This window comes from Penicillium rubens, assembly GCF_028828025.1.
Source record: "Penicillium rubens strain IBT 27055 chromosome Unknown utg000002l_segment0_segment0, whole genome shotgun sequence".
NCBI classification, from domain to species: Eukaryota; Fungi; Ascomycota; class Eurotiomycetes; order Eurotiales; family Aspergillaceae; genus Penicillium; species Penicillium rubens.
Genome location: NW_026890600.1, coordinates 2,917,106 through 2,942,486, shown reverse-complemented (window position 1 = coordinate 2,942,486; position 25,381 = coordinate 2,917,106). Strand labels below are relative to the sequence as shown.

Here is a 25,381-nt window from a genome sequence, read left to right as displayed (position 1 = left end):
CTTTTAAATATCCGAGACAGAAAGAGAAGAGAGTGATCCCCCAAAAAGAGACAGGATTACAAGAACACACCAAGGTCCTTTTTCATATCATGTCCGACATTCGCAGTTTTACTGCTCGTCCATTGTCAAAGCAGCAAGCACGGAAGGACCTCAAAGATGCATTTCGTGTCTATCTATCCTCCTCTTCGTTAGCTGCGCTAAGGCTCCAAACAGAGAGCGTCTGCACGCTAAGGCAAGGCGATGGGCCGCCGCAGACTGCCATAGCATGGTATGCGTCAGAGAACATCCAGAGCACAGTCATGCAAATATCAAGGACACTGCAGGAATGCTATGATATCAAGATTGGAGAGAAAGTTTCTATCACCAGGGCTGAAGGGCCCCTAGACAACGTCGACATAGTGACATTGGCGGACTGTTCCGATCCCGAGAAAATTGCCAAACATGGCTCAATTTCAGAAAGTGACAGATCCCACTGGGAATGGGCCCTGGATGAAAAGCTTCTCCGATGCGGGAGTTTGACGACAGGCTTGACGTTTGACCTAGAGCTCAAGGGACAACCCAGGAGTTTTCGAGTGGTTAATATTCATTCACAGAACCCTCACTCTAGTCATACACTTTTTCAGTTCACCGAGGCTTCGAAGGTTTCCCTTGGCCCAGTCATCGAAAGAAAAGAAGAAAAATCTTCAGGCATAGAGGTGCAACCTACTGGTCTCGGAGGCCTCTCCCGCCAGATTGACGACATCAATGAAAGTTTGTCTGATTTTAATGTTGATCCACGGAAGCCGGCGATGCCATCATTCTACGAGAACAGCCGAGGGATTTTACTCTATGGACCAAAGGGGACAGGCAAAACAAGTCTCCTAGAACAGATCGAGAAGGCTGGCTGGAAGCAAACATTCAAAGTCGGCATGTCAACTTTGGGGAGAAGTACCCATGAGGGCGAGGTTAAGCTGCGAAATATTTTCCAGGAGGCGGCTCGCTCTAATCCCAGTGTCATCATCATCGACCAGCTGGATTTTATTGCCCCCAAGCGAACCTCGATTGAGTCTCACTCGCTTGCATCTGTCCTCTGTGAGAACCTAGATGCTATCCGAAACACATCGGTCCTCGTGGTGGCCGCAACAAGACACCCCAACCAAGTCGATGACGCCCTCAGAACGCCTCACCGACTCGGGACAGAAATTGAGATACAAGTCCCTACCGCTCAGGACCGAGCTGAAATACTACGTGCCATTCGGGGGCCAGTATCTGCTGGTCTAACGGACGAGCTAGTAGACCTACTAGCAGAAAAGACACACGGATACGTCGGAGCCGACCTTTTCGCCCTTCTGCAATTGGTCTGTCGCAAAGCCCGACAACGACAACTCGTGGAACAAAACTCCACAGCCATCTCCGCCAGCCAGCCCGACCCATTTAGCTGGCATCAGGAAGGTTTCAGCGAGGATGAATCGGCCATCTCATTGGAGATACAAGAAACCGATATTCTGCTTTCACTGCAGGAAATCCGTCCCACCGCCATGCGGGAAGTATTCTTGGAAACCCCAAAGGTGAGATGGTCAGACATTGGTGGACAGCATGATATCAAAAAGCGCCTCCAGCAAGCGGTTGAGCGACCCTTGAAGGTAAGATCTGTATTCGAGTACCAGGACAACCCTTGCATTGAAGACTAATTTTTCCTAGTACCCTCAACGGATGCGCAGACTCAACGTGAATAGTAAAAAGGGTGTTTTACTTTATGGCCCACCTGGTTGTTCCAAGACACTGACAGTCAAAGCCCTAGCCACAGAGGCGGGGCTGAACTTCCTGGCAGTCAAAGGTGCAGAGATTCTCAGCATGTACGTTGGAGAGTCTGAGCGAGCATTGAGAGAGATCTTCAGAAAGGCCCGAGCAGCACGACCAAGTATCATATTCTTCGATGAGATTGATGCTATTGCTGCTCGACGCAGTAGCAGTTCGGGAGGAGTCAATGTTCTTACGACTTTGCTAAACGAAATGGACGGTATCGAGGAGCTCCGAAACGTGTTGGTCATTGCTGCAACAAACAAGCCCGATGTCTTAGATCCCGCATTGATGCGACCCGGGCGATTGGACAATATACTTTATATTGGTCCCCCGGACTTTGAGGCGCGCAGGGAAATCTTGCGCATCTGGACCAATAAGTCTGTGGTGAACCCAGAAGTCGACTTGGATAATCTGGCATCTCTGACTGAGGGCTATTCTGGTGCCGAGATTGTGAGCATCTGTGAAACTGCGGGAGATGCAGCACTTGATGAGGAGGAGGAAACACAGCAGGAGCAGGATGTGCAGTGGAAACACTTTGAATATGCACTGGGACAAGTGCGGCGGCAAATTACGGATACTGTCATCGAAGAGTATGAGAGATGGAGAGAGGGCCAGAAGTAAATACCTATATATGTAAAATGGCTGTACAATCAAAGATATAAGTTCTTAAAACCAGTTGATCTTAAAATCAGTTGAAGAGAGCTGAAGAGCTGAAGAGCTGAAGAGCGTATAAAGTGTATAGGTGGATACCGAATTAGGTTAGTGCCAAAATGTGCAACATCCCTTCTCTTAACCTCTCTCTTCTCTCTCTCTCTCATATTATCTCTTGGCATAGTATTCCAAGTTCTCCCTTTCTATCTCTTTTCGACTTTCCTGTTTCAATTCTTCGCGATCTAGGTGATCTAGAGCTGCTTACTCTACATATCCAATCTATACCTAGGTACCACTTGAAGCCCCGGGAATCATTTGGCGCGTGTGCGCTGAATCTTCAAAATGTCGTTGAGATCACCTCGTGAACGTTCACCTCTACGTTCACCAGAGCAGGACCGAGCACGGTCTCATTCTTTACATCGTTCGAAACCCCGAAGTGAAAGCCCGTCCCGAAGCCTTACCCGAAGTCCGTCACACGGTCGACGCGATCGCTATCGTTCAAAAACCCGATCCCGATCCCCGTCTCGTGGTCGAACCCGATCTCGCAGTCGCAGTCGAGGTGGTCGCCGTTACAATAGCCGAAGCGAAAGCCGCTCACTTACTCCCAATCCTAGCCCTCCGAGAAGTGCTAAGGTAAGTGCCAGTCTTTTCCTGTTGTGATATGACTCTCCACCCAGCGCCCGCCATCATATACATGAACTTGGAGCTGACTTGTCTTCTTCCCAACAGATCGTGGTAGAAAAATTGACAAAAAATGTCACAGAGAATCACATCCGAGAGATCTTCGGGGGCTTTGGGGTGATAGAGTATCTCGATCTTCCAATCAACGAAGCTTGTAAGACTCACTTTTCACCCGCGCTTCAAGATTTGTCTGTCCCCTAACACTCTTGCAGTCATGACAAATAGGGGGACTGCGTATATCCTTTACTACGACCCCGCCGATGCGGAGGCAGCCATTGCCCACATGCACGAGGCTCAGCTTGACGGGGCCATTTTGAATGTCTCAATCGTTCTCCCTCGCCGTAAATTCTCACGCTCCCCACCCCCTGCATCAACTCGAGGGAAGGGCGGCCGCCCCAGGTACGGCCGAGGACCATACGCAGGCCCGTCATCTCCGCCCAGACGGCACGGAGGCGGTCGACCTACAGAACGCCATGACATTTATAGGCCCCAGACTGCATCGAGATCACGATCTCCAGTTCGTTCCCGATCATACTCTTCTCGATCTCGCTCACCGCCACCCCGCAGAGGTAGTCGCACAGACTCGCGGCATCGACGACGCCGGAGCCCAAGCTACAGCAGTTATGGTTACAGCAGCCGAAGTCGCAGTCCAGACCGGAACCGAGGCCACAATCGACATTGAATGCTGAGAGTTTTCCAGTCCCGTGTCTTGTTGCGGATTGGTTCAACCCTAACGGGGGATTGCGTGTGATATTCGGTGCGGGAAACTGAATTTCTCTTGCAGAATATCCAGAGTAGCTATTTCTATGCAACAGCCAACAAACTCCACTACTACTTTTAATGTACGGATTACGAGATTTTGCGCTCCCTTCTCAAGTAGTTCATATGTATACTCAGTTGTTGAGAAGTAGGATAAGACCTAGTCTTATTGTAGTAATGAAACAGCGACAGACGCAAAAGATAACAAGGCTGGAAGGACTACACTTTTTCTTTTTCTTTCAAATGTATGACTTGGACAGAATATATCAACCTCCAAAAAGAAAAGAAACCATTCAAAAGAACGAACACCATCCGATGTACATTGACGCCAGTTTCTTCTTGTCTGTTGCTTGTATGATCAATTCATCCACTTGACCATCCACTGAAAGTGCAATGGGCTGCTTAGACATGAAGCCACGGAGTTTGTTCCGAACATCTTCCAAGACGCCAGCCGGTGTGTCTGGGACATTCACATGGGTGCGACGCTGGGGTAAAGAGATTTGTTAGGAGCTGACTCGTTTGGTATCGGAGTTGAAATGTACTCACTCTCTTCCCAATAAAATCGGTGGTTGGATCATGCAAGAAAGTCTCGAGAACAGTCATCAAGGCGTCCTCGTTTTGTCGCAGCAGGCTGAGTGTAATTTCACAAGTCCTTCTGAAGGGACCTATACCATGGATGTTAGCGTGAGAGTAAAACCCGGGAATATCCTCAAACGAACCATTGTATCCGTAAGCGCCAAAGGCATCGATCATGTTATGAGTCAATCGGAATGGTACCACCTCGGGTTTTTCAAAAGTTTGGCCTTTGTCAAAGAGACAGTTGAAATCAACATGTAGGAGGCCGCCTGTTCCTTCTTCGAATGAAAGGTTTTCGCCATGTCGATCGCCCAGACTTCATATATAGAAAAGAAAACTGGTTAGCGTGATGTAACTTCCAGGGCATGAGGTGGAAGCAGATAGAGAGCCCTCAAATCATTGAACGGCGAGAGAACTTACCCAAGAACATATCCTACCATTGACATCACAGCGGAAGACCGTGTATACCTCAATCTCGCTGTAAACCATGCCTCCGTTTCAGGAAACATCTCGATGAACCATTCATGAAGAACTGGAGGGAGCCTGCAACTGTCAGTATAGTGGACTCACGGGATGATATTGAAACGGAGGATTTACTTGGCCAGAATGTCAGTGGTGAACAAAGGCAACTTTGCAAATGATCGATCAGCGCAGATTTCGTTCAAGGTATGTCTGATCTCGTTGTACTATTGCACACGTTAATAACACAGTCTGGGTATTGTGTTAGATGTGGTTATACCTACATTTGGTGCAATGCCTCTTTCACGCAGCAACTTGATGACGATCTCTCTCAGTGTGCGGAGGTTATCAACCCATTCAATAAGACCACATTCCTCGTTTAGAGGCGTCACAGCGTATGTTTTGATGTCTGTCCGGGGTCAGCCTCTGGAAGGGCCCAAAGTTCATGAATTCACTTACACATGCGCCGCTTGCTTGATTCGACGTCTCTCTTGAGGAATCGGTTGATCATGTTGTTGAATTCCATGAGACGTTGATCTTTGCGCAAATCATCTTTGGGCTTGCAAAGTGCGTTATAGATCTTCCCGTCAGATCCTCGCAGGCTGATTTTGCGTGGCTTTTGAAGCGAGTTCAAAATCTGCGCTTCATCCAAAACAGCTAGTTTCGGTTAGTTCGTCTCTGCGGGAATAGGAAGTTGCTAACGTACCCTCGATGGTTGTTGGATCCCGAGGGAAGGCCCTGAAGCCTTTGACGTATTCGATGTTCTGACTGGCAGGGAGACTTGGGATCAACATTGCCTGGAAAGGCACCACTAATCGGCATGGCGCAACTTTATGATTGAACCCTAGATTGCGGGCGAGTTGCACTCGAGATGACTTTTCCTCCACCCGAGCAAGGCAGAGTTGGAGTAGTTCCTCTGAGAACTTTGTACCTTGAGTGATCATGCGACGGATTTCCGACGCTGTTGAGGATTCTCCTTTTGATTTGTTACCGTAGTCCTGAACAAGTTAGTCCCTCGCACTCTGTTTCAGACGGATGACACTTACTATGATCTTCTGTAGGCAATTGTACCCCCTTTTAGCTCGTTCCTTATTGGAGGACTTGACAACGGCGAGGACTGTCCAGAGACCTTGCTGTGGGAAGTTGTGAACTGCCTTAGCTACAATCCGCGTCAACAGATCATAGACTGTGGCATTAGGGTGACAAATCCTGGCAACCACTTGGGGTAAGATCGTGAACAGCTACAACTGTCAGCTAGCTGTCCCGGAAAATCAAAATTAGTAAACCCACCAGAGCCGCTTGCAAGCGTTTGTCGATGAATTTCTTCAGTTGTGCATGCATCTCATCGAGACTCTTCTTCCGTTGCGCTTGTGTATGCTTTTGAAATTCTCTAGTGTGGTGTGAAACGATCATTAGGAAATGTTTACCAGTGGCCACACCAGTAGACTCTTTCTTACTCGTTATCGCCTCTCTTCGGATCAATGGGTTGTTCAACAATCGAGGCATGTTCAAGCCAGAGGGTCAGAAGCTTGGGCAAAGTCTGGAAGACATATTTGGTCCCATATGTCAGCGAGCGAAGATAATTGTCAATGACAAGCTTTGTAGCTTCTCCACTTAAGCTGTGTGATATCGGTCAGTCTCAGTTGGGGAATGCGAAGTCCGATCAACTGACTATATCTGAGCTTCCTTTCCCATGGGCTTGGCCTTCTCGGACTCCAAAATTTTATTGTAATGCTTCCCCAGGTAATAATGTGCCCTTTCCCACCTGTTTGCCCATTAGAACTGACCGTGTTAAAGCGATGGTAATGCAACTTACTTTGGATACAGCTTGATGGCCTCTCGGTATCTCTGGACAATGGCTTGAGAGTGGGTCTGACCTGCCCTGTCCGTCCATTTGGCTAACATCAAATGAGCCTAGACGGGTTAGTATCTACAATATAGTCCACGTGAACTGCGTTGTGCCACTTACGAGAGCAGTAGACTCGTTTTGATGCTGCCCACGACCTGAGAGAAACGACATGGCTTCAATTTCGACTGAAGAAGATGTACTCGAGGTAGCTTCGTTGGCAGAAATCGCACCCTCTAGAGTCTGAATGGCTTTTCGATGGTGCCCATCTTTCCAGAGGAGTCGCGCATGTTCTATGGAAGCAGATCTGTCTTTCAACCGTGCTGCGTTGAGCATCGAGTGATACGCTTGACTGCTGAAATTGCCCTTTCTCGAAAGGCGAGCACTGGTGAGCCATGCAGCGGATATATCAGAATCCGCAAACTCGCCCCTGTATCGTACTTTTAGCTATCTGTTTCATCCTTCGTGGACCATGAACTCACGCTAGCTCCATTGTGGCTCGTCTCAATCCCAATAGGTATTGTTTATCGGAAAGGTAACCACCCAAAACATCCAAACGTCGGTCTAGGGCAGCCAGCAAGCCCGGTCGCGATTGGCCTGATTGTGCTTTGGCAATGGATTCGACCTCCGACAAAGCATGTAACCGGAGCATGTCATCATGGCATGCTTGTAGTGACGCCACCGAATTCGTGGTTAGTGACCGGGCAACGTTAAGCCTGAGCTCGTTGATTTTACCAGTAAATGACTCGTCTTGTTTTTGACGCAGAGCATCAAGAGCTGAGCCTATCCCAACATTAAACTCTTCAGTTCCCTGTTTGGCGCAAAGATCAAGATAGCCCTCTAGCTTGTCCCATCTACTCATTATCCACGAAGCTTCAACCGCAAAGGGCAGGAACCGTGAAGCTGCTGTCTCATTTTCTTTGAGGACCTCGAAACGAGTGAGAATAGCATCTAGATAACGGTGAGCAAGAAGATGGAACAGGTAACAACCGCCTTATGTTCGATCTTACCTTGTTGGCCCGATTCTTTGAGACAGGTCACAAGATTCCATTGCGCATCGACGTTGTCGGGTTCCTTCTCGAGTTGTAGCTCGTACCAACTCTGCGCCGTGGCCCATCTCCCAGCTTTCCGGTGCTCAAGGATTTGCTGGTCAATGTCCAGTGCAGACAAATGACTTGAGATGCCTTCAATTCCATCGGGTTCGTCAATCTGGCTATAGATGTCTTGTAATCTTTGGTATAGAGGCTCGAGGCTGGATCTCTCCTGTGATTCCCCGTGGGGCTTGCATTTTCGAATGTACTGTTCCCAGTGGAAAAGCGCTTTGGAGAATGATTTACATTCAACAGCTCGCTTAGAGATGATCTCGGGCGGTATTGAGGATAAGAGATTCTCGACAGACTTGATCTGCGATGAGTATTTATCAATGAGCGCGTCACGGCTTTGATCTTTATGAGAACGACTCGTTTGGTTGGAATTGTGATTGAGGCCATTAAGATGCTTTTTCTTTCCTTGCAGCCATCTAGACAGGTAGTCTAGCACCTCAAAAACGCTCTATCGTCGATGAAAGGGCCTTTGTCAGTAATAGGACAGCCAGTTCGATTCCTCGGAGATTCTCACCTGGCTACTGCTTATGATTGTCTCCCGAGCATTGTTGTTTGTCTCTGGAACAGGATGTGAAAGAACGCTCATCAATTCATGTTGAAGATTTTGTTGTTCTTGTTCAGTCCCTCCCACGATGCGGTTCAGGACCGCAAATGGTAAAAGGAACGAAGAGATGGAAATGTCTTGACCCTTCACAACCCGACTCGATATTGAGAAGACCATTTTTGCGTTGTCTCCATTCCCAGTTCGCAGAAGATCCTGCACCAGCGTTCGAAGCCACTCACTGTGAGTCAATTTGGGGGAGAAGAGAGGATAGTTGACTTCAGTATGATTGGTCACAACAGTGACCGTATAAGTAGACGTAAGAAATGGTGTAAGAGTGTTGCGAACACTTTCCGGAAGCTCCATCCAGCGTTGATACTTCTCATCAACTTGTAAATCGCGGGAGCGCTGGGTCAATACCGCATTCAGTTTGCAAAACTTGAGCAGGCCTTGCATAGCCCATGCTAGAAAACCCTGAGCCCTAGTGTTGGAAGCAGACAAGAATGCATCAACCAAGACATGCTGAAGGAAGAAAAGAATGAATGCGACTGTTTCTTCCATTCTGTCAAAGTTGGATAAGACCAGGATATCCTTCTTCTCTTTGATTGTTTCAACTCGGTTTGGATCGAGACAGCCGACAAGCCCTAGGCATCGAGCCGACAATAAAGTAATGCTGTCTGAGGTGGTACTGAACTTAACACAACAGTCCAACAATGACCTAGTTAGCTGAGCAATCACAGGGTCTGGTTGTTCACTCAGAACAGAGTCATGGAGAAACTCTTCATTTGCTGACAGGAAGGGAGCCAACTCCATTAGAGCTTGTTCAACAACAGTGGCATTTTCACTCTGGCAGCGGCGAATTAATGCCAGGAACTGGCTTCTAACGTCCATTTGGGCTCTCATGTCATTGATTTTGGCATCAAAGGCAGCCATCTCTGGAATCGATGCAAGCGAAGGCATGGTGCTGAAGGTATCTCGTACAAGACTCGGGTGGTTAGTTAAAATATGATCGATCAGTTGGCATGCGCGGGTTCTGCTCTCTTCGGTCAGGTTATCCCAATATCTGATTACAATCGCTAGCGTTTGATCAATTATTGGCTCAAGGTCCTCTTCACTAAGAGAACTGATCAATGTCTTCCACGCAGAGAATGCATAATCACACAATTCCTCAATCTCTAGCGCGGACCGGAGACATGCACAAACCTGCAATGTTCAGTCACTAAAATTGAACGATTTGCAAGACTGTATACATACCTGAGGCAATGCACTGCTAACATGACCCTGGGCGATATTGATCATCTCTTCAATGGCTTTGATGTTTCTTCTCTTCTCTGCCAATGTTTGTCTCACTTGGAAGTCGTTGATAGCATTTGCGAATTGTGTGATAATACCGAGTACGTGCTCCTCGATGAATTGACTTAGATCCGCTTTCTTCGATGAACTTCCATGCGCAACCTTTCGCGGGACAAATGTGGCTAATCGATGGAGGGCTTGGTTGAACTGAAGGGACTCTCATTAGCGGTCCAGAAAAGGTGAAAAGAAACAAGAACATACCCTCTCCTTTTTTTGCTCACCCGCATCGCCAAGGCTCTTCAGCAAGTCACAAGCAATGAGAATTGGCTCGATCCTCACCAACTCCGCCAAAGACCGACCCTTGAATGCGGGGTCTATATCCGCTAGAAGAGACATGATCATACCCTCGGGGTTGTCTGATTGCTGCGATAGGAGGAAAGCAAGGATCGCGGCCAGGTTATTCTTCTCCGAGCAGACGTCAAAAGCAGACTCACCTTCGTTGCGGCTTGCTCCAATCCTGCAAATGATGTCTCGCTTTCGTGTCAAAACCAGGTAGGGCAAGACATGGACTTCTGTCAAACGTAGGAAACCATCAACCTTCATGCCAAGCAGATCACATAGCTGTTCGGCCATATACGGGCGAGACTGGAGATTCTTGACCACAGTCACCGAAAGGGTCCTCCAATAAGGCCGAAAGAGGCCAGCAGGTGTCAAGGAAAATTGTTGGGCAAGTTTGGTTAACTAAATTCACATGTAAGCTGTTTCCATATCTCTAGAAACCAAAGCAAAGTAATATAGGCATAATCTCAGGGGTACGCACCTCGTTGTAAGCCACGGCGCAAACGTAGGGGTTTGGATGACCGAGGTACTCCAAGAGCCGAAGGAGAATGATGTTCTTCTCTTCATCTTCCGAGACACTATATACAACAAATTGTGAGATAAAGTAGCGAGGGTTTGGAGAACAGAAACGCACATTGCCAGCCCACAGAGTGTTAGGATGCAAGCTTCCTGTAATGGCATATCATCTTTTCCAGAAAGATTTTTAAGCCACTCAAGCACAACGACGAAATTGGCCCGGCGGATATCTGTTGGTAGGTTTGAGCGCACGAAAGCTACCACTGAATGTCTATAAAATAGTTAGTATCCAGTGCGAAAGTGTGCCTTTCAGGACCGTCGAACGTACCCAGTTGCAACACGCAGTTCTCTGATTGAGCTCCGGAGCGAGTGAAGACAGAATTCTCCTGAGGCAGAGTTTGAAATATGCATTTGATTGGAGTTTGGAGCATGCATCAAAATTCTTCTGAGTGCGACCATTGCAGATATCCGAGGACCAGGCGCGCGTGTAAGCTTGGGTAGGATGAAGTTGAACAACGACCATATCTCTTCAAATTCGGAATGTTCCTCATTTCCCGAGCGATCAGTCTGATACTGATCCGTATCGCATGTTTGACAAAAGAGTGTGTCTCGTTTTATGACATCCGAGGGCTTCCTCACGAGCTTCTCTGCCGTTGCACAGCAAATTTTGCCTAGGATGTCTAATACCTCGGTTCGTTTAGATTCGGAGAGTCCCTCCCAGGATGATCTTTCACATAGATAAATTAGCATTTCACCCCTTTGTAGGTATCTGTTGTCCACTCACTGGATGGAGCTGCGTAGATCCGCCATCGTTTTGCCACAATCGGATTGAAGGATCGTCGATACATTCCCGGCAAGCAAGTGAAACAGGCCATGACTGGTAGATCCCGTTGGTAGACCTGGGAGACACAGCCGCTTCGATGCCCGGGCATATTCATTCGGCTCTGCTTGGTGCAAAACCCCGACTCTCTGAAATGGCGTATCTGACCCCTCGTAAACATCCCCTGGTGATCGTTTGGGTGGACAGACTGTCAATGGCGATGCTGTATCTAGAAGCTGGGCATGTAAGGCCTGGAGAGGGCTCTAGTCTGGTTTTAGCTCGGTAACCCGCCTATGTTAGATACGAGAGAAGGCTTACCCAGAGACACGACTCAGGTGACTGAAGGCTGGAATTACCGTCTTTAACTTCTGTCAGCACTGGAAGCAGGGTTTCCCTCAATTGTTGCATCAGAGGCTGAGAGGATTTTGCGGTTTCTGCCAAATCGCACAAGTAGCGACTTAGAATGACCTGAACAGAAGGCAGGCTTCCTATGTTCTCAAGGCTCAGAAAGCCGCACAAGCATTGGGACCAAGTTGAAGTCAGGCTCATGTTTGAGAGAAGCCCAGCCAAAGTCGATTCTGGTACGCAGCATCGGTGCAAATATGTCAGGTATTGCAAAGGCACAATTGCATCTTCCGATGTGAGTTGTGCTCCTTTTACTTGCAACCACTCGACAATGACTTGTCTAAGACGATGGAAACCATTCAGTACCCACGAGAAATTTTGGCGGAGAATGAGATCATGATGTTTTGCACGGGATTGCATCTCGCCCCTCGGGTTGAACGAATCAAGCAATCGACAGGCCAGAGAGGCCGTCTGCACAAAGCTTCCAAGAGCCGTGTTGCTGTTGAATAATCCAGGGGAGAGACCTAGGTTTTGGGTGTCTTCAATAAGCGATCCATTTGCTGCGGGTATCGACAACCCTCCGGGGCGGGTATCCCAGGAATTGCTCCGTTGAAATGTTTCTAGAGAGCACAAGATATCTAGCAAATGTTAATTTGACCCAATCTTCTATATCATCGGGGGCCATGAACGGACCTGACGTGCAAGCACGCAGAAATGCAGCAACGGCATAGCTTGCAGGCAATGAACGGGCTTGCTTGAACTGGGAATAAGCTAAGCTGGCACAAAGAAGTTGAATCTTTTCTTGGACAGTCTCGGAGGACCAGGTGGTGGCGAGTCGAATTAGTCGTAGGATGAGCCATGCGAATAGAGGAGCATGTATATCCTCTCCGAGGATGAGAGGATCAGAGGATTCCCACAGAGCTTGTGGCGCTTTCTCAATGCTGGCCTGGATGATATCTAAGCAGTCGAGAACTTGCGCTTCCAAATCTTGCTCTGATGCGCTCCGGTTCGGGTTAAGCTCTAGGCCGGCCTTCAAGACAATGCATATAAGTTTGTTGATATCAGTGACATCTTCATCGACGCGTAGTTGACTTTGTATTTCACTAAGAAGTTCCTGGCGAAGCTGTGCAAATGTCTCCCGAGTTAGATGTGATTCATTTCCCTGGGTTGCAAGATGCGGTACGAAACGCGAAGCAAGGATCGACGAGGCAGGTTCAGATCTCCAAGCGTTCCCAGGCGCAGTGGCCCGTTCATTCTCTCCCTCGATTGCCATAGGGTAAACACATGTTCATAATATCAGGTTTGAAATTTCAATTCCTCGCGTTTAAGTAAGTTCCGAGGCTGGGTTGTGTTCGTGTGGATGTTTGAAGTGCGCAGATACGCGGATAGAGTTGATATATCGATTGACACCTGAGGCATCAGATATCCACTGTCTGCGCGCATACAATTTATAATATTATCAGAGCTGGTGATCATTGAATCATTCTACAAATCATATCTATCAGGGTGGGTAAAAAGGTCCATGGTAATTGATGAGGTTTTCCATATAGGCGTATTTGATTTTCAGAGCATCTCTGCGATCGCTACATATGTATAAACTCGGCATGTGTACATACATATATAGGAAATGTGGAAAATAAATTGAAATTTTTCAAAATCGAGATACGAGATATCCAAGAGATATAAGAGATTCCGGGGCGACTCCAAGTATCCATAGAAGCGAATGTCCATTGTATCAATGTTGGATCTTGGATTTTGGTCCAGAGTTGGTCAACCTCACGTTGAAATTTCGGGTGCCACTGCTCTTTACCTCTTCTGACTTCACTTCTCGACCATGAGATACCTCACCAGGCACTGGAGCCAAGTCAATTAAATCTAAGAAGTCTAACATACGCAAGAAGATAAATTTCGAATTGGCCATGGAGTTCAAGGGTGACTCCCTGGAGGGTTCGAAACATGGTTATTTCATGAAACAAGCCTTGTTGATGGTATGAAACTCGCTGATGCCGGAGAATCGAAATATGCTCATTCAGACATAGGGCGAGAAGGCTATTCAGTCAGGCGAAACTCCCGTTGGCTGTGTTCTGGTGCACAACGATCAAATCGTGGGGTATGGCATGAACGACACAAACAGATCTATGAATGTGAGTGACTGCTAAATCCATGGATATCTAAATAGAAACCGCTGACCGCCCCCTAGGGAACGAGACATGCCGAGTTTATAGCGATCGCAGAGATGCTTCAAAGCCACCCCAGGTCGGCATTGCAATCCACCGATCTTTATGTTACGGTCGAACCCTGTGTGATGTGTGCTTCCGCCCTGAAGCAGTACCGCATCCGCAGTGTGTACTTCGGGTGCGCCAATGATCGATTTGGAGGCACTGGAGGTGTTCTTTCATTACATTCCGAGTCAGTACTCTGAAAAAAAGACAAGGTCGTCGACCGATCGAGGCTAACCGGACCCAGTCCCTCAATTGACCCATCATACCCTGTCTATGGTGGGCTGTTTGAGAAAGAAGCAATCATGTTGCTCCGTCGTTTCTACATACAGGAGAACGAAAAAGGTAGGAATGAGGACGCACAAACTCCAGCCTTGATTACTTGCTGATTATATATCAGCTCCCAACCCCAGACCGAAAAAGAATCGGGAGTTGAACACCAGATTCGAAAATGACGAAGCGTCACCGACCTGGTAGGCTGTAAGGCTCGGATCCGGTCTCCAGACATAATTTTACTACACAATACCTTCCGGGCTAGATTGAGTCTGTTTGAATACGACCGGGCAAAGGAAATCTCCATATAAATATGAAAAGCTTCACGGTTGATCAGAACGGGAATCTGTATTGTGAATATCAATTGCGCCCCTAAAAACACACACAAAATCGAATATGTGTACAAATCTGCAACACTGAACGGAAAGGCTGTCCATCATTCTTTTTTCTTTCTAGCTGATGGTGTATATTCATGAAGAGCCAGTGCGCTCTGCCTCCAATTCCTGCTCGGCTTGCTGGTAGTATTTGGCAGTGTCCACGCCATGCTGATACGAAAATAATCAACATCATCCCTCTCAGATCGACATGAATGGAGGGCTTACCTGATCATGGTTGACAAAGTTGAACCATGGGACAACATGGATGAAAAGTTCTGAGTACCGCGAGTTGCGGGCTGCCATGCCTTGGAGATAGGAGGACATTTGGGATTTACCGTAAAGAGGCTCGCCCTTCTTGACCTTGTCGACCATCTCACGAGTATCCATTTCGACCTCTCTAGCATTCTCAGTGAAGCCATAAAAGCGCTCTGTGAAGGTGTGAGTTGAGGGGAAAAAAAGAAGTGGAGGGTACAGGTGGAGGGATATGGCTTACGGCAGGATCGCTGATAGAGGATATGAAGACCGCCAAGCAAACCAACAGCTGTCGCGAGTCGCATAACGGGTGCAAAGCCACCACGGCCTACATGCGACGGGCTTGCTCTCTCCATGATCCAGAAGGAGATGGGAGCAGCCGAGGCCATACCGCCAGCCACGGCCCAGTCGGAAGGCCGGGCATATCCGAACACCCGTTTCAAATGCCTGAAAAAGATGTGAGCTTGTGACAAAATCTTAGAATCCGGGGTAAATCGTACGGGTCGGAATCGATCAACTGTGGGATATGTTAGCAAAAGACGTACGCAAGCGAGCAACCTGGCAAAGTAGTAGCCCCGGTCCATATTAGATCAATCATACCGGGTAGTCGGTGTTAGCCCGCTTAGAGGGCACAATGGCTGTTTTGGTATCGGTCGCCATGTTGCTTGAAGTGTGGATGTTCAAGCATTCGAGGTTGAAGTTCTGGGAGTTGGAGGGAGAGGAGAACGCTAACCTTATTAGGCCTAGCACGATTAAGGCGGACAAGACAAGCAGCAGCCAATCAGAGCGATACAGCTCGCGTCACGCGTCAAGGCATTTGATTGCGATCCCAAGTTAACTAGTATCTTATCCCAGAGTACATGGAAATTGAATTGTTCCAATCCGAGTGTCACCTCCTTTTTACTTTCCTTTTTGAGGGTCAACTATCCAGTCATCTGATTCTCTCAAATCGATACCCTGATACTTGCACCTACAACAGTATCTGCGCGCAATTGAAACTATGGCGAACGCGAACGTTTCAGAGCGAGGAAGCTCACCGACAGCGGGTGATTTGAACGATCTTTTCGATTATGATATTGGCTTGGATGAGATTATTCCGGATAACAATGTACCAAATACCACCAGCACCAAGGCCTCTGGGACAGGTGATTCCGCACTTGGTTTGGGTCTTGACGAAGAAGTCAAAGTCGCAAAGAAACGACAACCCGTGGCCAAATTAGATGAGGGCCGGTGAGTCTCACATGCCACCCTCTTTCTTTCAACCCTCTTTCTTTATCTTGTTTCGGGAGAGCACTTGGGGCTGCAACAGTGCTGACGAACAGGCTAGTTTACTCTCACAACCGGGCATACCAAAACTGCGACATACTGCCAAACATAAGCTGAAATTCAAGGGCAAAGGGCACGAGGTTCGTTGGTTCTATATATCGGACATACCTAAGGTGTGGCTAGTGTAACTGATTTGAGTTCGGTATAGTTCAAGGACGCCGCACGCCTGCTCAACTTTTACCAGCTATGGCTCGATGATCTATTTCCGCGCGCAAAATTTGCAGACGGTCTGACAATGATTGAGAAACTGGGACACTCAAAACGCATTCAGGCCATGCGAAGAGAATGGATAGACGAGGAGAAACCAAGACTGTTCGATAGCTCTGGACCCACGCGAGAAGAACTCGAAAATAGCCACGTCCCTAAGAACCATGCGGATTCCAATCATAGCCCAGCCGCGATTATTCAAGGCCAGGAAGGTGTTGCCGACCAAGACCTGTTTATCCCAGACCCGAACGAGAGCGCGCGGGCTACAACCAGCTACCCCGAGCCTGAGCCCGAGGATGATGATTTGGAGGACCTCCTCAGAGAACAGGATGAGCCAATGACTGATTCTCGCCCAAACGTGCGGGCCTCGTCTCCACGGGCACCAGATGGCGATAACGACGACTATGATGCTGAATACGAAGTCATGAAGGAGCTTGGGATGTAGTTGTGAACGCACCTTGTATAATCAATTTTAATGACGGCGATGGGATATGTTCAACACCAGGAATAAGCTACCTAAGCGATAAGCCAGCTGAATTACTGGCAGACCATACATATTTTAATCAGATCACCCGGGCCATGTATATATGGAACCGGACGCCGAATAAGTCTAAAACTAGAATTACTAGGAATAGCACATTGGGATCACATTAGAGAAAAAGAATTAATTTCAAATAACGTGCTAACTGAGTAGAATAACTGGAGATTGCAAAGCAACTCTTCACCGTACTGTTCTGCAAACGGGACAACACGTAGAAGGGGAAAAGAAACATGAGATGTTACAATAAGGGGGCCAATTGAATGTATTGACCTTACATGCTGGCAGGCTCTGTGAACACAGAGAACTGACCGCCGGCACCCGCCCAGTTCAATTTCTTTCCACGAGTAGCAGTGTTGTCAATAACGGTAGCCACCTCGATGTCATCCTGTGTACCTTGTCCAGTTTGGTACGTAGCGGAGAATCCCCATGACCATGCGCGGCCATCGGCATCGACGGCGAGAGAATGATCCGAGGCAGCGGCCACAACCTTAGCGTTAATGCCAGGAACGGGGGTAGGGGCAATTAGGATACGGGGGCGATCGCGCTCATCCTTGATAACGGCGTCGTCAGAAAGGGTATCGATCTTCAAGCCGCTTTGGAAACCATCGAGACGGCCCCAAACCAAGCATTCACCATCGCCAGCAATGGCAACCGAGTGATGGGAGCCGCCACAGATTTGGGAGATCTTTCTGTCAGAAAGTGATTCGACAAGAGTGGGGTGCACGATAGCAGCTTCGTCGTCGCCGGCGCCTTCGCGGAGGGCCGTTGCACCAAAGCTGTTCAATCCCCAGGCATAGACATTGCCAGTGGTGTGGACAGCAAACGAGTGGTACGAGCCACTCCCGATGTGGACAATGTTCTTGGGGAGACCGAACTCCCGAGGCTGAAGACCATTCAATCTGTTGCGCTCAACGATCCTGCGACCGAGCTGGTTTTGTTGTCCTGAACCCCACGAGTAGACGCGACCTTGGTCGTTCAGGGCAAGAACGTGATTGGCTCCGCAAGTCAGGTGTGTGATCTTCTTCAAAGATGGGATCAAAGTTGGGGTCCTTTGAACGTGAGAAGACGCGTCGAATCCGAGGATTCCATCGTTGCTCTAGAACCGTTGTTAGTAAAAGAAATCGTATCCAAGGTAGTCAGAGATCATCTTACTCGGAAGGTGCCCCAGCCATAGACCAGGCCATCGTCGGTCAGGGCAAAGCTGGCACTGTCGGCAGCGGCGACTTCAACGAAAACAGTGCCTTCGGGGAATGCGGTAGCCGGAATGGCAGTTGGAATAGACTCTCTCGGGTTTAGTCCACTGTCTTCATCGTCTGAGTCGGAATCGCTGTCATTTTCAATGTCCTTGTATCCACCCTCCCATTCGGTTTCTCTTCCGAGCGCGCCCTGGTCGTTCACGCCCCAGGAAAAGATTTTGTTGTCATGGGTTAGAGCTAGGCAGTGCATACCACCAACAGCAACCTGTACGACTCCAACCTCTTCGGCAGACAGAAGCTTGTTCAAACGTGGGCGCTTCACATCGATAACATTCTTAGCTGTGCCCAAGCCCAGCTCACCAGAGCTACCCTCACCACAGACGAAAACGTTCAGCTTAGCTTTTGGGGCTTCGTTGATGACAACCTTGGCTTTCGGTTTTGGTTGACGGGGTTGCGCGACACGAGATCTTTTTATTTCGCGAGGTTTCTCCTCTTCCTCATCAGCTTTGCGCTTCTTCGCGGTGGACGTAGACTTTGTAGCAGTTGCCATCTTGCTCGGCTTCGCGGTTGACTTGGTAGATGTTGCAGTCGGCTTTGCGATGGACTTTGCCGTTGACTTTCCGGTGGACTTTGCCGTTGACTTTCCAGTGGACTGTGCGGTGGACTTTGCCGTTGACTTTCCAGTAGACTTTGCCGTTGACTTTCCAGTGGACTTCGTAGTTGGCTTCGTAGATTCTTTCACTGGTTTTTCGGTCTTTGTGACAGTAGCCTGTCTGGCGCTGGTGCGTACTCGAGTACTTCTCTTTACCGTCTCCGTCGAAGCCTCGACGGACTTGGACGTGTTCTTCTTAGGAGGCATTCTGTCTCACGACTCAGCTATTAGAAATAGCAAAGAATGAGAAAGAACAGGGGGTGGGGGAAGGAATGTTTGAAGCTGAGATTGAAAGAATAAAAGGGAAAGGTATGTGAAGGGTAGAAGGGAGAGGGAAAAAAAAAAAACAGTGCCAAGCCAAAACATAAGCCAAAACAGCACCCGTGGACATTCTCATTCTCTCCCCAGCCACCTCTGATTCATTGATTCATTGATTCAATATTTCATTGATGTCCCTATTTATTGATGTTACGCGTAAAAACGCGTGAATATGTTTCCTGTATGTATTCATAAAATTATCCCTCATTGAATAGAGACAATAGACCATCAATGGGTTGTTTCTTCGCGAATCTTTCCACACATAATCACATTTTGTCCCAATGGCATCCATTTAACATCTCGAGGATTCAATGCAGCATTAGGTGTACCCTCTTGATCTTGTTTCGAGTCAGGACTGACATTCACTCCACCACGGCCAAGGTAGGTGGGAGCAACCGTCACAATAATCGAGTCAATGAAGCTTGTATACTCGGGATTCAACAATTCACTTAGCACCGTACCACCACCTTCAATCATGACACTTTTAATGCCCTCCGATGCCAAGGCACGGAAGACGGCTTCCCATCGTAATCGCCAGTGTTGATTGTATTCTACAATGCGGAGAAAATCTCCACCGTAGCCTTTGAGCATCACTAGTGTCTGGGGGTTGATCTGAGCTCCTGGGGATAACACAACCCACGGAGCTTTGCCTTTGCCTTCAACAGCAGTACGCAACATCCGGCATTCAGGATGAACAGGCCACCGGCCCATGGGATCAATTATCACTGGCCGTGGTTGCCACATTCTTCCTAGACCTCCAAATCCACCGGCCCCTTCCAGACGGCAGTTCAGGCCTGGATTATCCGCAAGAACTGTCCCTACTCCGACAAGAATAGCATCGTGCCGGGAGCGAAGATAATGGGTCATCAATTTGGCCTCCGGTCCAGACAATACCGTCTGCATTCCTGGTTGAAGAGAGATCTTGGAGTCCATTGACGATGCGTATGACAATGTGACATGGGGAAACTCCCGGCGCTCCGACTGACTGGGAAGATAAGGATGCAAGAAGTCTAGGGAAAATTGAGGGAATGATAGTGTGTCCGGGGGTAAAGCTGACGAGATCGAGGTTGGTTTTGTTTGAGAGGACACCTCGTTGACACCGTCGGCGCTTTGAGTCTTAACAATACCATGACCTTTTTGGTACTCATAGCCCTCATGTGCGACCAGATTCACCTCTGGGTTTTGTATACGCCACTTGGCAGAGATATTGCGAACGTCCGTCACAGTGAAAAATCGCCCTCCAGCCTCCCCAAGCTTATCGGGTTCTTCTTGGAATTTGGTATAGATAGAAGAAGGGAGATATCCCTTCACAGATTCTTTCCGCGCGTACTCCATTAATCCCGAGTTCCGTTTCACTCGGTCGATGTAGTCGAGGTCATGAGAGTGGACGCTGCAGCTTCCCGGCGTTCTCGCGATAGTGACGGTCGAGTATGCACCTTCGAACCGGACAACCTTGATTTGAAAGTTACATATGCCTCCCTCCCGGACTCGTTTTTTACGAGGGCGTTTGCCCTCTGGCAAGGGGCGAGTTTCAGATGTGCGGTGTGTTGGACGCCGTAAACGGCACATGTAATAGTCGGTGGTGCAATGGCCCTCTTTGCTCGCATTTGATCTTTGTTTGACCCATACGTTGTCAATAAAAGGCCAATATGTTTCAAATTCTTCGAGACTGATCTCTATCGGGTCCTTGCACTCGAACAGGACCTTGCGTATGCGCGCCAGGTTCGGTGGATTGTTGAAAAGGCTCGGGGTAGCCTTTGTGCCTTGACTCGTTGATGCGCTGCTGCTGTGAGCGTCTCTAATAGTCGCTCGGTGCAGTGTTGACTCGTTTTCGCCCCCGTGTAATGCTTGTTTATCAAGGGCACCGGATAAATTTATCGGGCTTGCGATTTCGGACAAGTTTTCGTTCATCGCGTCTCGTATATCGCACACCCGTCCGATCTCTTCTGTTCCCAAAACGTCTTGTGCCTGCACAGGAACATTGTGCGGGGATCCCACCTGGCTGCCAGAAGCCTCTAAGCTCGAGACGGACGCGTTGGAGGCATGGTCCATCCTGGGGAAGCGTGGCAGAATACAGGTATAATTCCGTATTCCCACCTATGGCGGTGAAATGGCCATTTCACTGGGGAGTAGCCCCGGATAGAAGATATACGACACAGAGCAAAGTGTTGGAGAAGGAGCCCCGGAAAGGAAAGAGCTTAGTGGGGCGGAAGCATGAAGGCCCGGTCATGTTACCCACGTTCTGAGGTCAACGGATCTACAGGCATGTCCTTAGGTGCATATATACATGTACATAGGTATCCATGGATGTACGTAGTTGTATGTAGCATACAAATTATCAATCAGAGCTACTACATACCAGGGGAACCTAACAGTATTAAAAAATATTGATCAGAAAGATTGATCATTGCATTTTCTTCAATTGTATTATCAGAGACCATTAAACACAAAAAAAAAAAAAAAGTATCTCAGTATTTCAGAAGAATCACATCTAATATGCCCCGATATCCGCCCCAGCACGAGCCAGAGTCTCATAGACTCGTGGCGGCAACTTGTACTTGACCATTCCCGAGAAGACCATGAGATCCTTGGCCATGACAAGCAAAGTATCTGCCAATCCTTGGCGCACTTCACTGTCATACATCCCGAAGGTACGCTTTTGGCGTTCATAGCCAATACATGTGATGCTCCACATGATGACAGGCCCGACGTTGCGTGAAATGATGGGCGGCAAAGACGAGAAGGCTTGGGCTGTGCTTCGAATATAGGATACGGAGCCCTGAGCTTGCAAGGGGAGAATATTCAAAGCGTTGATAGCCTGTTACATTAATTAGTAATTCAATCATAAAGTAAAACCATGTGCTGGAGGCACTTACATCAAGAGCTGGCGCCCATCTGCCGGCTTCAACCTGTGTCTTTGCTTCCATCATACGCAGCAGCAACCCACAGGCATCACGGTTGACTTGGCGGATTTGTCCATAATACATTATGTCCGAATCGTAAAGACTGATCATGTTCTTGGCAAGCACGCCTGGGTCATCCACGGCAGTCAAACTGAGGCTACTTCCGGCTTCCACTGCCTCTGGCTGACTATCTTGATTTTGGTCGACCCGTGGACGTAGGGGCTGCAGTTTCGGCATGGCACTGCCTAGCTCGACCGCGATCGCATCTGACAATGCACGGTTGATAATGTCGATGACACGGTCATAGTTTTCTGCCAAGTGGTACAGAAGCACGGCATCCGCGATCAACCCCTTATCATCAGCGACGGCAGCAGCTTGAACCGTAATAGTCTTCAAGAATTCTTGCTGGTCGACCAGTTTGATCAAATCGAGACGTTGCTCAATGGCTCCCTTGAGGCGAGTACCATCCGCCCGAATATCGCCGAGTAATTTGGCGAAGTCTCTGGTTTCTAGAATGAACTCTCGCAAGGCCTCATGGCAAACTGACGCTTGGGATTTGCCCAGAGCACCTGGAAGATCTGCGTTGAGGCAGATTAGCGTGAAGTAATCGATGGCAGCTTCAACAAATCCAGTGCGGAATTCTCGTGTGTATTGGGTCAAGAGATATCCGAAATTGATCTGGGGATATTGCTTGACTGTAAAGGAGACTGCGTAAAGCGCGAACGTTCAAGGTTAGCAATTACCAGAATACCATGGCAGAAGATAGGCTTACGAATTTCTTCACCAGAGGTGTAAAAGTCGGACACGCGCAAAAGGCCATAATAGGACAGGGCGATGGCGAAATGAACAGCAGTGACTGGAGCATAGGTGCCGAGATAATGCACAGCCTGCTCAAACATTCCTCCCAATATCTGCAGCAGGAAGTAAGTTCCATAGCCACCAGGTCCCTCGTTGCCCTTGGTGAAGACTCTTTGGCCAATCTCTTGGATGTCGGTCTGAATATCCTCCAGGCCGAAAACATCGCCTGCAACCTCTTCGGCGCGATCGTCCTCTCTTGCAAGGCTGAATTGTAGCCACATCCAGTCCTCGACGGTCTGCTTCACACCATCCAAGCGACGACGCGAGAGATCACAGCGGCCAATGATCTTGTAGCATGCCATTCGGTAAGGATCGACCGTATTTTCAGGTGCGTTCCGTGAGCGTTGCTGAAACTCGCCGTTGATTTTTTGCTGCAAGTCCCGGGGAAGTCTCCTGCTCTGCGCGTAGGTTGTCATGTAGGTCACAAATTTGTGATCCAAAGACCGGAACCCGCTGTCCCGACTCACGTACTCAGCTGCTTCAGTCACGAAACCACATCGAAGGAGGTAGAAGATGAGAATCCAGCAGTAGTCTTGGTTCACCATTTGAAGCTCGGTGCCGTCAGGTGCTAGATCCTTCCTCGCGGCTTGAAGACGGATATAGGCGCGAATCTTGTTGATCACAGTTGGAATTCCTCCCAATTGTGCTTCCCGGGGGTTTTTGGCAATAGCAGTTTCCACTTCGTCGAAGAATGTGCTCTCAAGGAAACTCCTAGAGCCTTCAAGGATTTGTTTCTTGAGTTCGATTGCTTTGAGAGATTTGGACGATTCTTCAAGGTAATCTTCCGCGTACTGTCGCTCCTTCACTGCTCCGGGCTCCGATGGGTTCATGATGTTTGGCTTCTCGTGGACAATTCTTATCAAGGCTTGGTATGCGTTGAAGAGTTGCCGAGGCACCTGGAGAATGATTAGCTGGACGAACATCTACCCCAGGTATGCTGGGGAGATCTTGAGGACTTACATCACCACCGGCTTGCACCTCAACGTACGAAAACTCGTCGAGTATGGGATAGCATTTTCCTTGAAGCCTGGCGAGGTTCAACTGTTGAACCTTCTCAGCGTAGTGTCCCATCTTCTCCCGTTGGAACCTGAGATCAGGCGACTGAGACACAGTCCCCTCATTTCGCTCTGCTGGGTCTTCAAATATTTGACGGCTTGCCAAGCCGGCCCCAGGTGTGCCAATCACCGACTTCTCGAGACCAGAACGCCCAAATACGCTTCTGCGGGATGCGGCTGAGGGTCCGTTGGCTGGAGCAGCTCCAGTTTGCTTGGACTGTCTTGCTGACCGTCCAAATGCACCCCTGGTGGTACTTTTCAGTCCTCCAGCGCCGGCGGCATCCTTCTGGGACAGCCCGAAGTGGTGGAATATTTTTTGACGTTGGTCTTCCCAGTCCATGTCCACCTTCTCCTCCAGAAAAGCATCGAAGTCCCGCTGAGCTCTGGTGAGACCCTCTGCAATCATGACTTGTCGGCCACGTTGCTGGATATTCCGCAAAAATCGTTGGTTGTCTGGGTCAAAGTGATCTAGTTCCCTCGCTGGGGTTGCTAGAGATGCCTGGGGGTCCATCGATTTGAGGTCTCGCAATGCTTGTCCCGGGGATATGCCAGAAGCTGCAAGAAGATAATGACTATTGATAACATATTGCAAGGTTAGCCAAGCCCATAACTAAACAAGCGAAACAAGATGATAAAGACGAAACTCACGCCTTGCTGTTCTTGCCGCTTGTCGTGTCCTTTTGTCCTGCGGAGCCTAGCTCTCGCGCCTTCCTTCGAATGTCATCCAGGCCTAACTGGAGACTGGGCACGTCTTCAAAGTTGTTGTTTTGAACGACCGATGACAATGGTCGCTTTTTCCCACGCTCCAATAGGCTGTTGAAAAATGCAGGCTGTGTTGACTGAGTTGCAGGTTGTCCCTGGGTCTGCGGGTTGCTGGCTTGCTGCGTCTGGCCCAAGGTCGCGGCTTGAGCAGGCTGTTGCTGGGCCTGAGATTGACCTCCGAACAGAGACGATGTTTGCGTGCCTTGCGCGCCTTGCGCCCCTGTAGAAGAAAAATTTGCGAAAGGACTTGCTGTCGAATTGTTTGCGCCAAAGAGGCTGTTCGACTGTGGGGTTGTCGAGGCTCCAAGACCACCCCCTCCGAAGAGAGAGCCGGTGTTGGAAGTCATGGAGGGCTGGTAGGTTCGAGAGTTTTGAGAAAAAGAAATGCAAAGTACGATTGCAGCAAAACTATTCTCTGAATTAGTTCACTTTGAGCTGGCGACTAAGCAAAAGGATGCTGATCAAAGGGCAAGAAAACTGGATTGCGCACACCTAGAGCTCTGTAGCGGCACAAGAATGACCACCACGAGGAGTGGATTTTCTTGGGCTTCGGCTAGCAAAGAACGGAGCTTCAGCAGAGCTATGCTTTTATGTCGGCAAAGAAAAGGCCAGCGATTAAAAGCCAATAGACCTCAATAGGCAATTGAAGAGAATGGCTAGGAAGCTCCGTCTAAACAATTCGACCCGGCGTTCCGGATCATCTATTGACCGATTGACCGAAATCCGATTGT

At 48.7% G+C, this 25,381-nt stretch overlaps 8 protein-coding genes across 8 annotated transcripts; 3 read left to right on the top strand and 5 right to left on the bottom strand.

Moving 5' to 3' along the window:
• Positions 1-89: 89 nt before the first annotated feature.
• Positions 90-3,803, top strand: N7525_003600 (putative AAA family ATPase; the record flags this gene model as incomplete). Its single annotated transcript, XM_002558948.2, has 4 exons — positions 90-1,622; positions 1,681-2,372; positions 3,340-3,513; positions 3,608-3,803. The coding sequence occupies 4 exons, from the start codon at positions 90-92 to the stop codon at positions 3,801-3,803; spliced, it is 2,595 nt and encodes an 864-aa protein (XP_002558994.2).
• Positions 3,804-4,166: 363 nt separating this feature from the next.
• On the bottom strand, positions 4,167-12,984 carry atrA (protein kinase MEC1; the record flags this gene model as incomplete). Its single annotated transcript, XM_002558950.1, has 25 exons — positions 4,167-4,358; positions 4,420-4,538; positions 4,593-4,765; positions 4,870-4,992; positions 5,047-5,135; positions 5,193-5,317; positions 5,368-5,565; positions 5,615-5,906; positions 5,955-6,149; positions 6,199-6,298; positions 6,366-6,527; positions 6,581-6,673; positions 6,725-6,822; positions 6,878-7,184; positions 7,237-7,705; positions 7,765-8,305; positions 8,372-9,601; positions 9,653-9,898; positions 9,953-10,432; positions 10,512-10,608; positions 10,665-10,817; positions 10,875-11,273; positions 11,331-11,629; positions 11,685-12,349; positions 12,405-12,984. The coding sequence occupies 25 exons, from the start codon at positions 12,982-12,984 to the stop codon at positions 4,167-4,169; spliced, it is 7,425 nt and encodes a 2,474-aa protein (XP_002558996.1).
• Positions 12,985-13,630: 646 nt separating this feature from the next.
• Positions 13,631-14,407, top strand: N7525_003598 (nucleoside deaminase; the record flags this gene model as incomplete). The annotated part of the gene is made up of 5 exons (XM_061212757.1): positions 13,631-13,699; positions 13,751-13,855; positions 13,912-14,120; positions 14,178-14,275; positions 14,331-14,407. The coding sequence occupies 5 exons, from the start codon at positions 13,631-13,633 to the stop codon at positions 14,405-14,407; spliced, it is 558 nt and encodes a 185-aa protein (XP_061069778.1).
• Positions 14,408-14,673: 266 nt separating this feature from the next.
• N7525_003597 (putative NADH-ubiquinone oxidoreductase 21 kDa subunit) lies at positions 14,674-15,492 on the bottom strand (the record flags this gene model as incomplete). Its single annotated transcript, XM_002558952.1, has 5 exons — positions 14,674-14,748; positions 14,806-15,008; positions 15,074-15,279; positions 15,333-15,349; positions 15,433-15,492. 5 exons carry the CDS (start codon positions 15,490-15,492, stop codon positions 14,674-14,676), a joined length of 561 nt encoding a protein of 186 aa, XP_002558998.1.
• Positions 15,493-15,832: 340 nt separating this feature from the next.
• Positions 15,833-16,810, top strand: N7525_003596 (Chromosome segregation in meiosis protein 3; the record flags this gene model as incomplete). Its single annotated transcript, XM_061212756.1, has 3 exons — positions 15,833-16,062; positions 16,160-16,238; positions 16,307-16,810. The coding sequence occupies 3 exons, from the start codon at positions 15,833-15,835 to the stop codon at positions 16,808-16,810; spliced, it is 813 nt and encodes a 270-aa protein (XP_061069777.1).
• A 367-nt stretch (positions 16,811-17,177) lies between these two features.
• Positions 17,178-18,961, bottom strand: N7525_003595 (uncharacterized protein; the record flags this gene model as incomplete). Its single annotated transcript, XM_002558954.1, has 2 exons — positions 17,178-18,002; positions 18,059-18,961. The coding sequence occupies 2 exons, from the start codon at positions 18,959-18,961 to the stop codon at positions 17,178-17,180; spliced, it is 1,728 nt and encodes a 575-aa protein (XP_002559000.1).
• Positions 18,962-19,300: 339 nt separating this feature from the next.
• N7525_003594 (RibD family protein) lies at positions 19,301-21,124 on the bottom strand (the record flags this gene model as incomplete). The annotated part of the gene is made up of 1 exon (XM_002558955.2): positions 19,301-21,124. One exon carries the CDS (start codon positions 21,122-21,124, stop codon positions 19,301-19,303), a length of 1,824 nt encoding a protein of 607 aa, XP_002559001.1.
• A 439-nt stretch (positions 21,125-21,563) lies between these two features.
• Positions 21,564-24,997, bottom strand: nic96 (linker nucleoporin NIC96; the record flags this gene model as incomplete). Its single annotated transcript, XM_061212755.1, has 5 exons — positions 21,564-21,890; positions 21,949-22,682; positions 22,748-23,729; positions 23,794-24,460; positions 24,537-24,997. The coding sequence occupies 5 exons, from the start codon at positions 24,995-24,997 to the stop codon at positions 21,564-21,566; spliced, it is 3,171 nt and encodes a 1,056-aa protein (XP_061069776.1).
• Between the last annotated feature and the right edge of the window lie 384 nt (positions 24,998-25,381).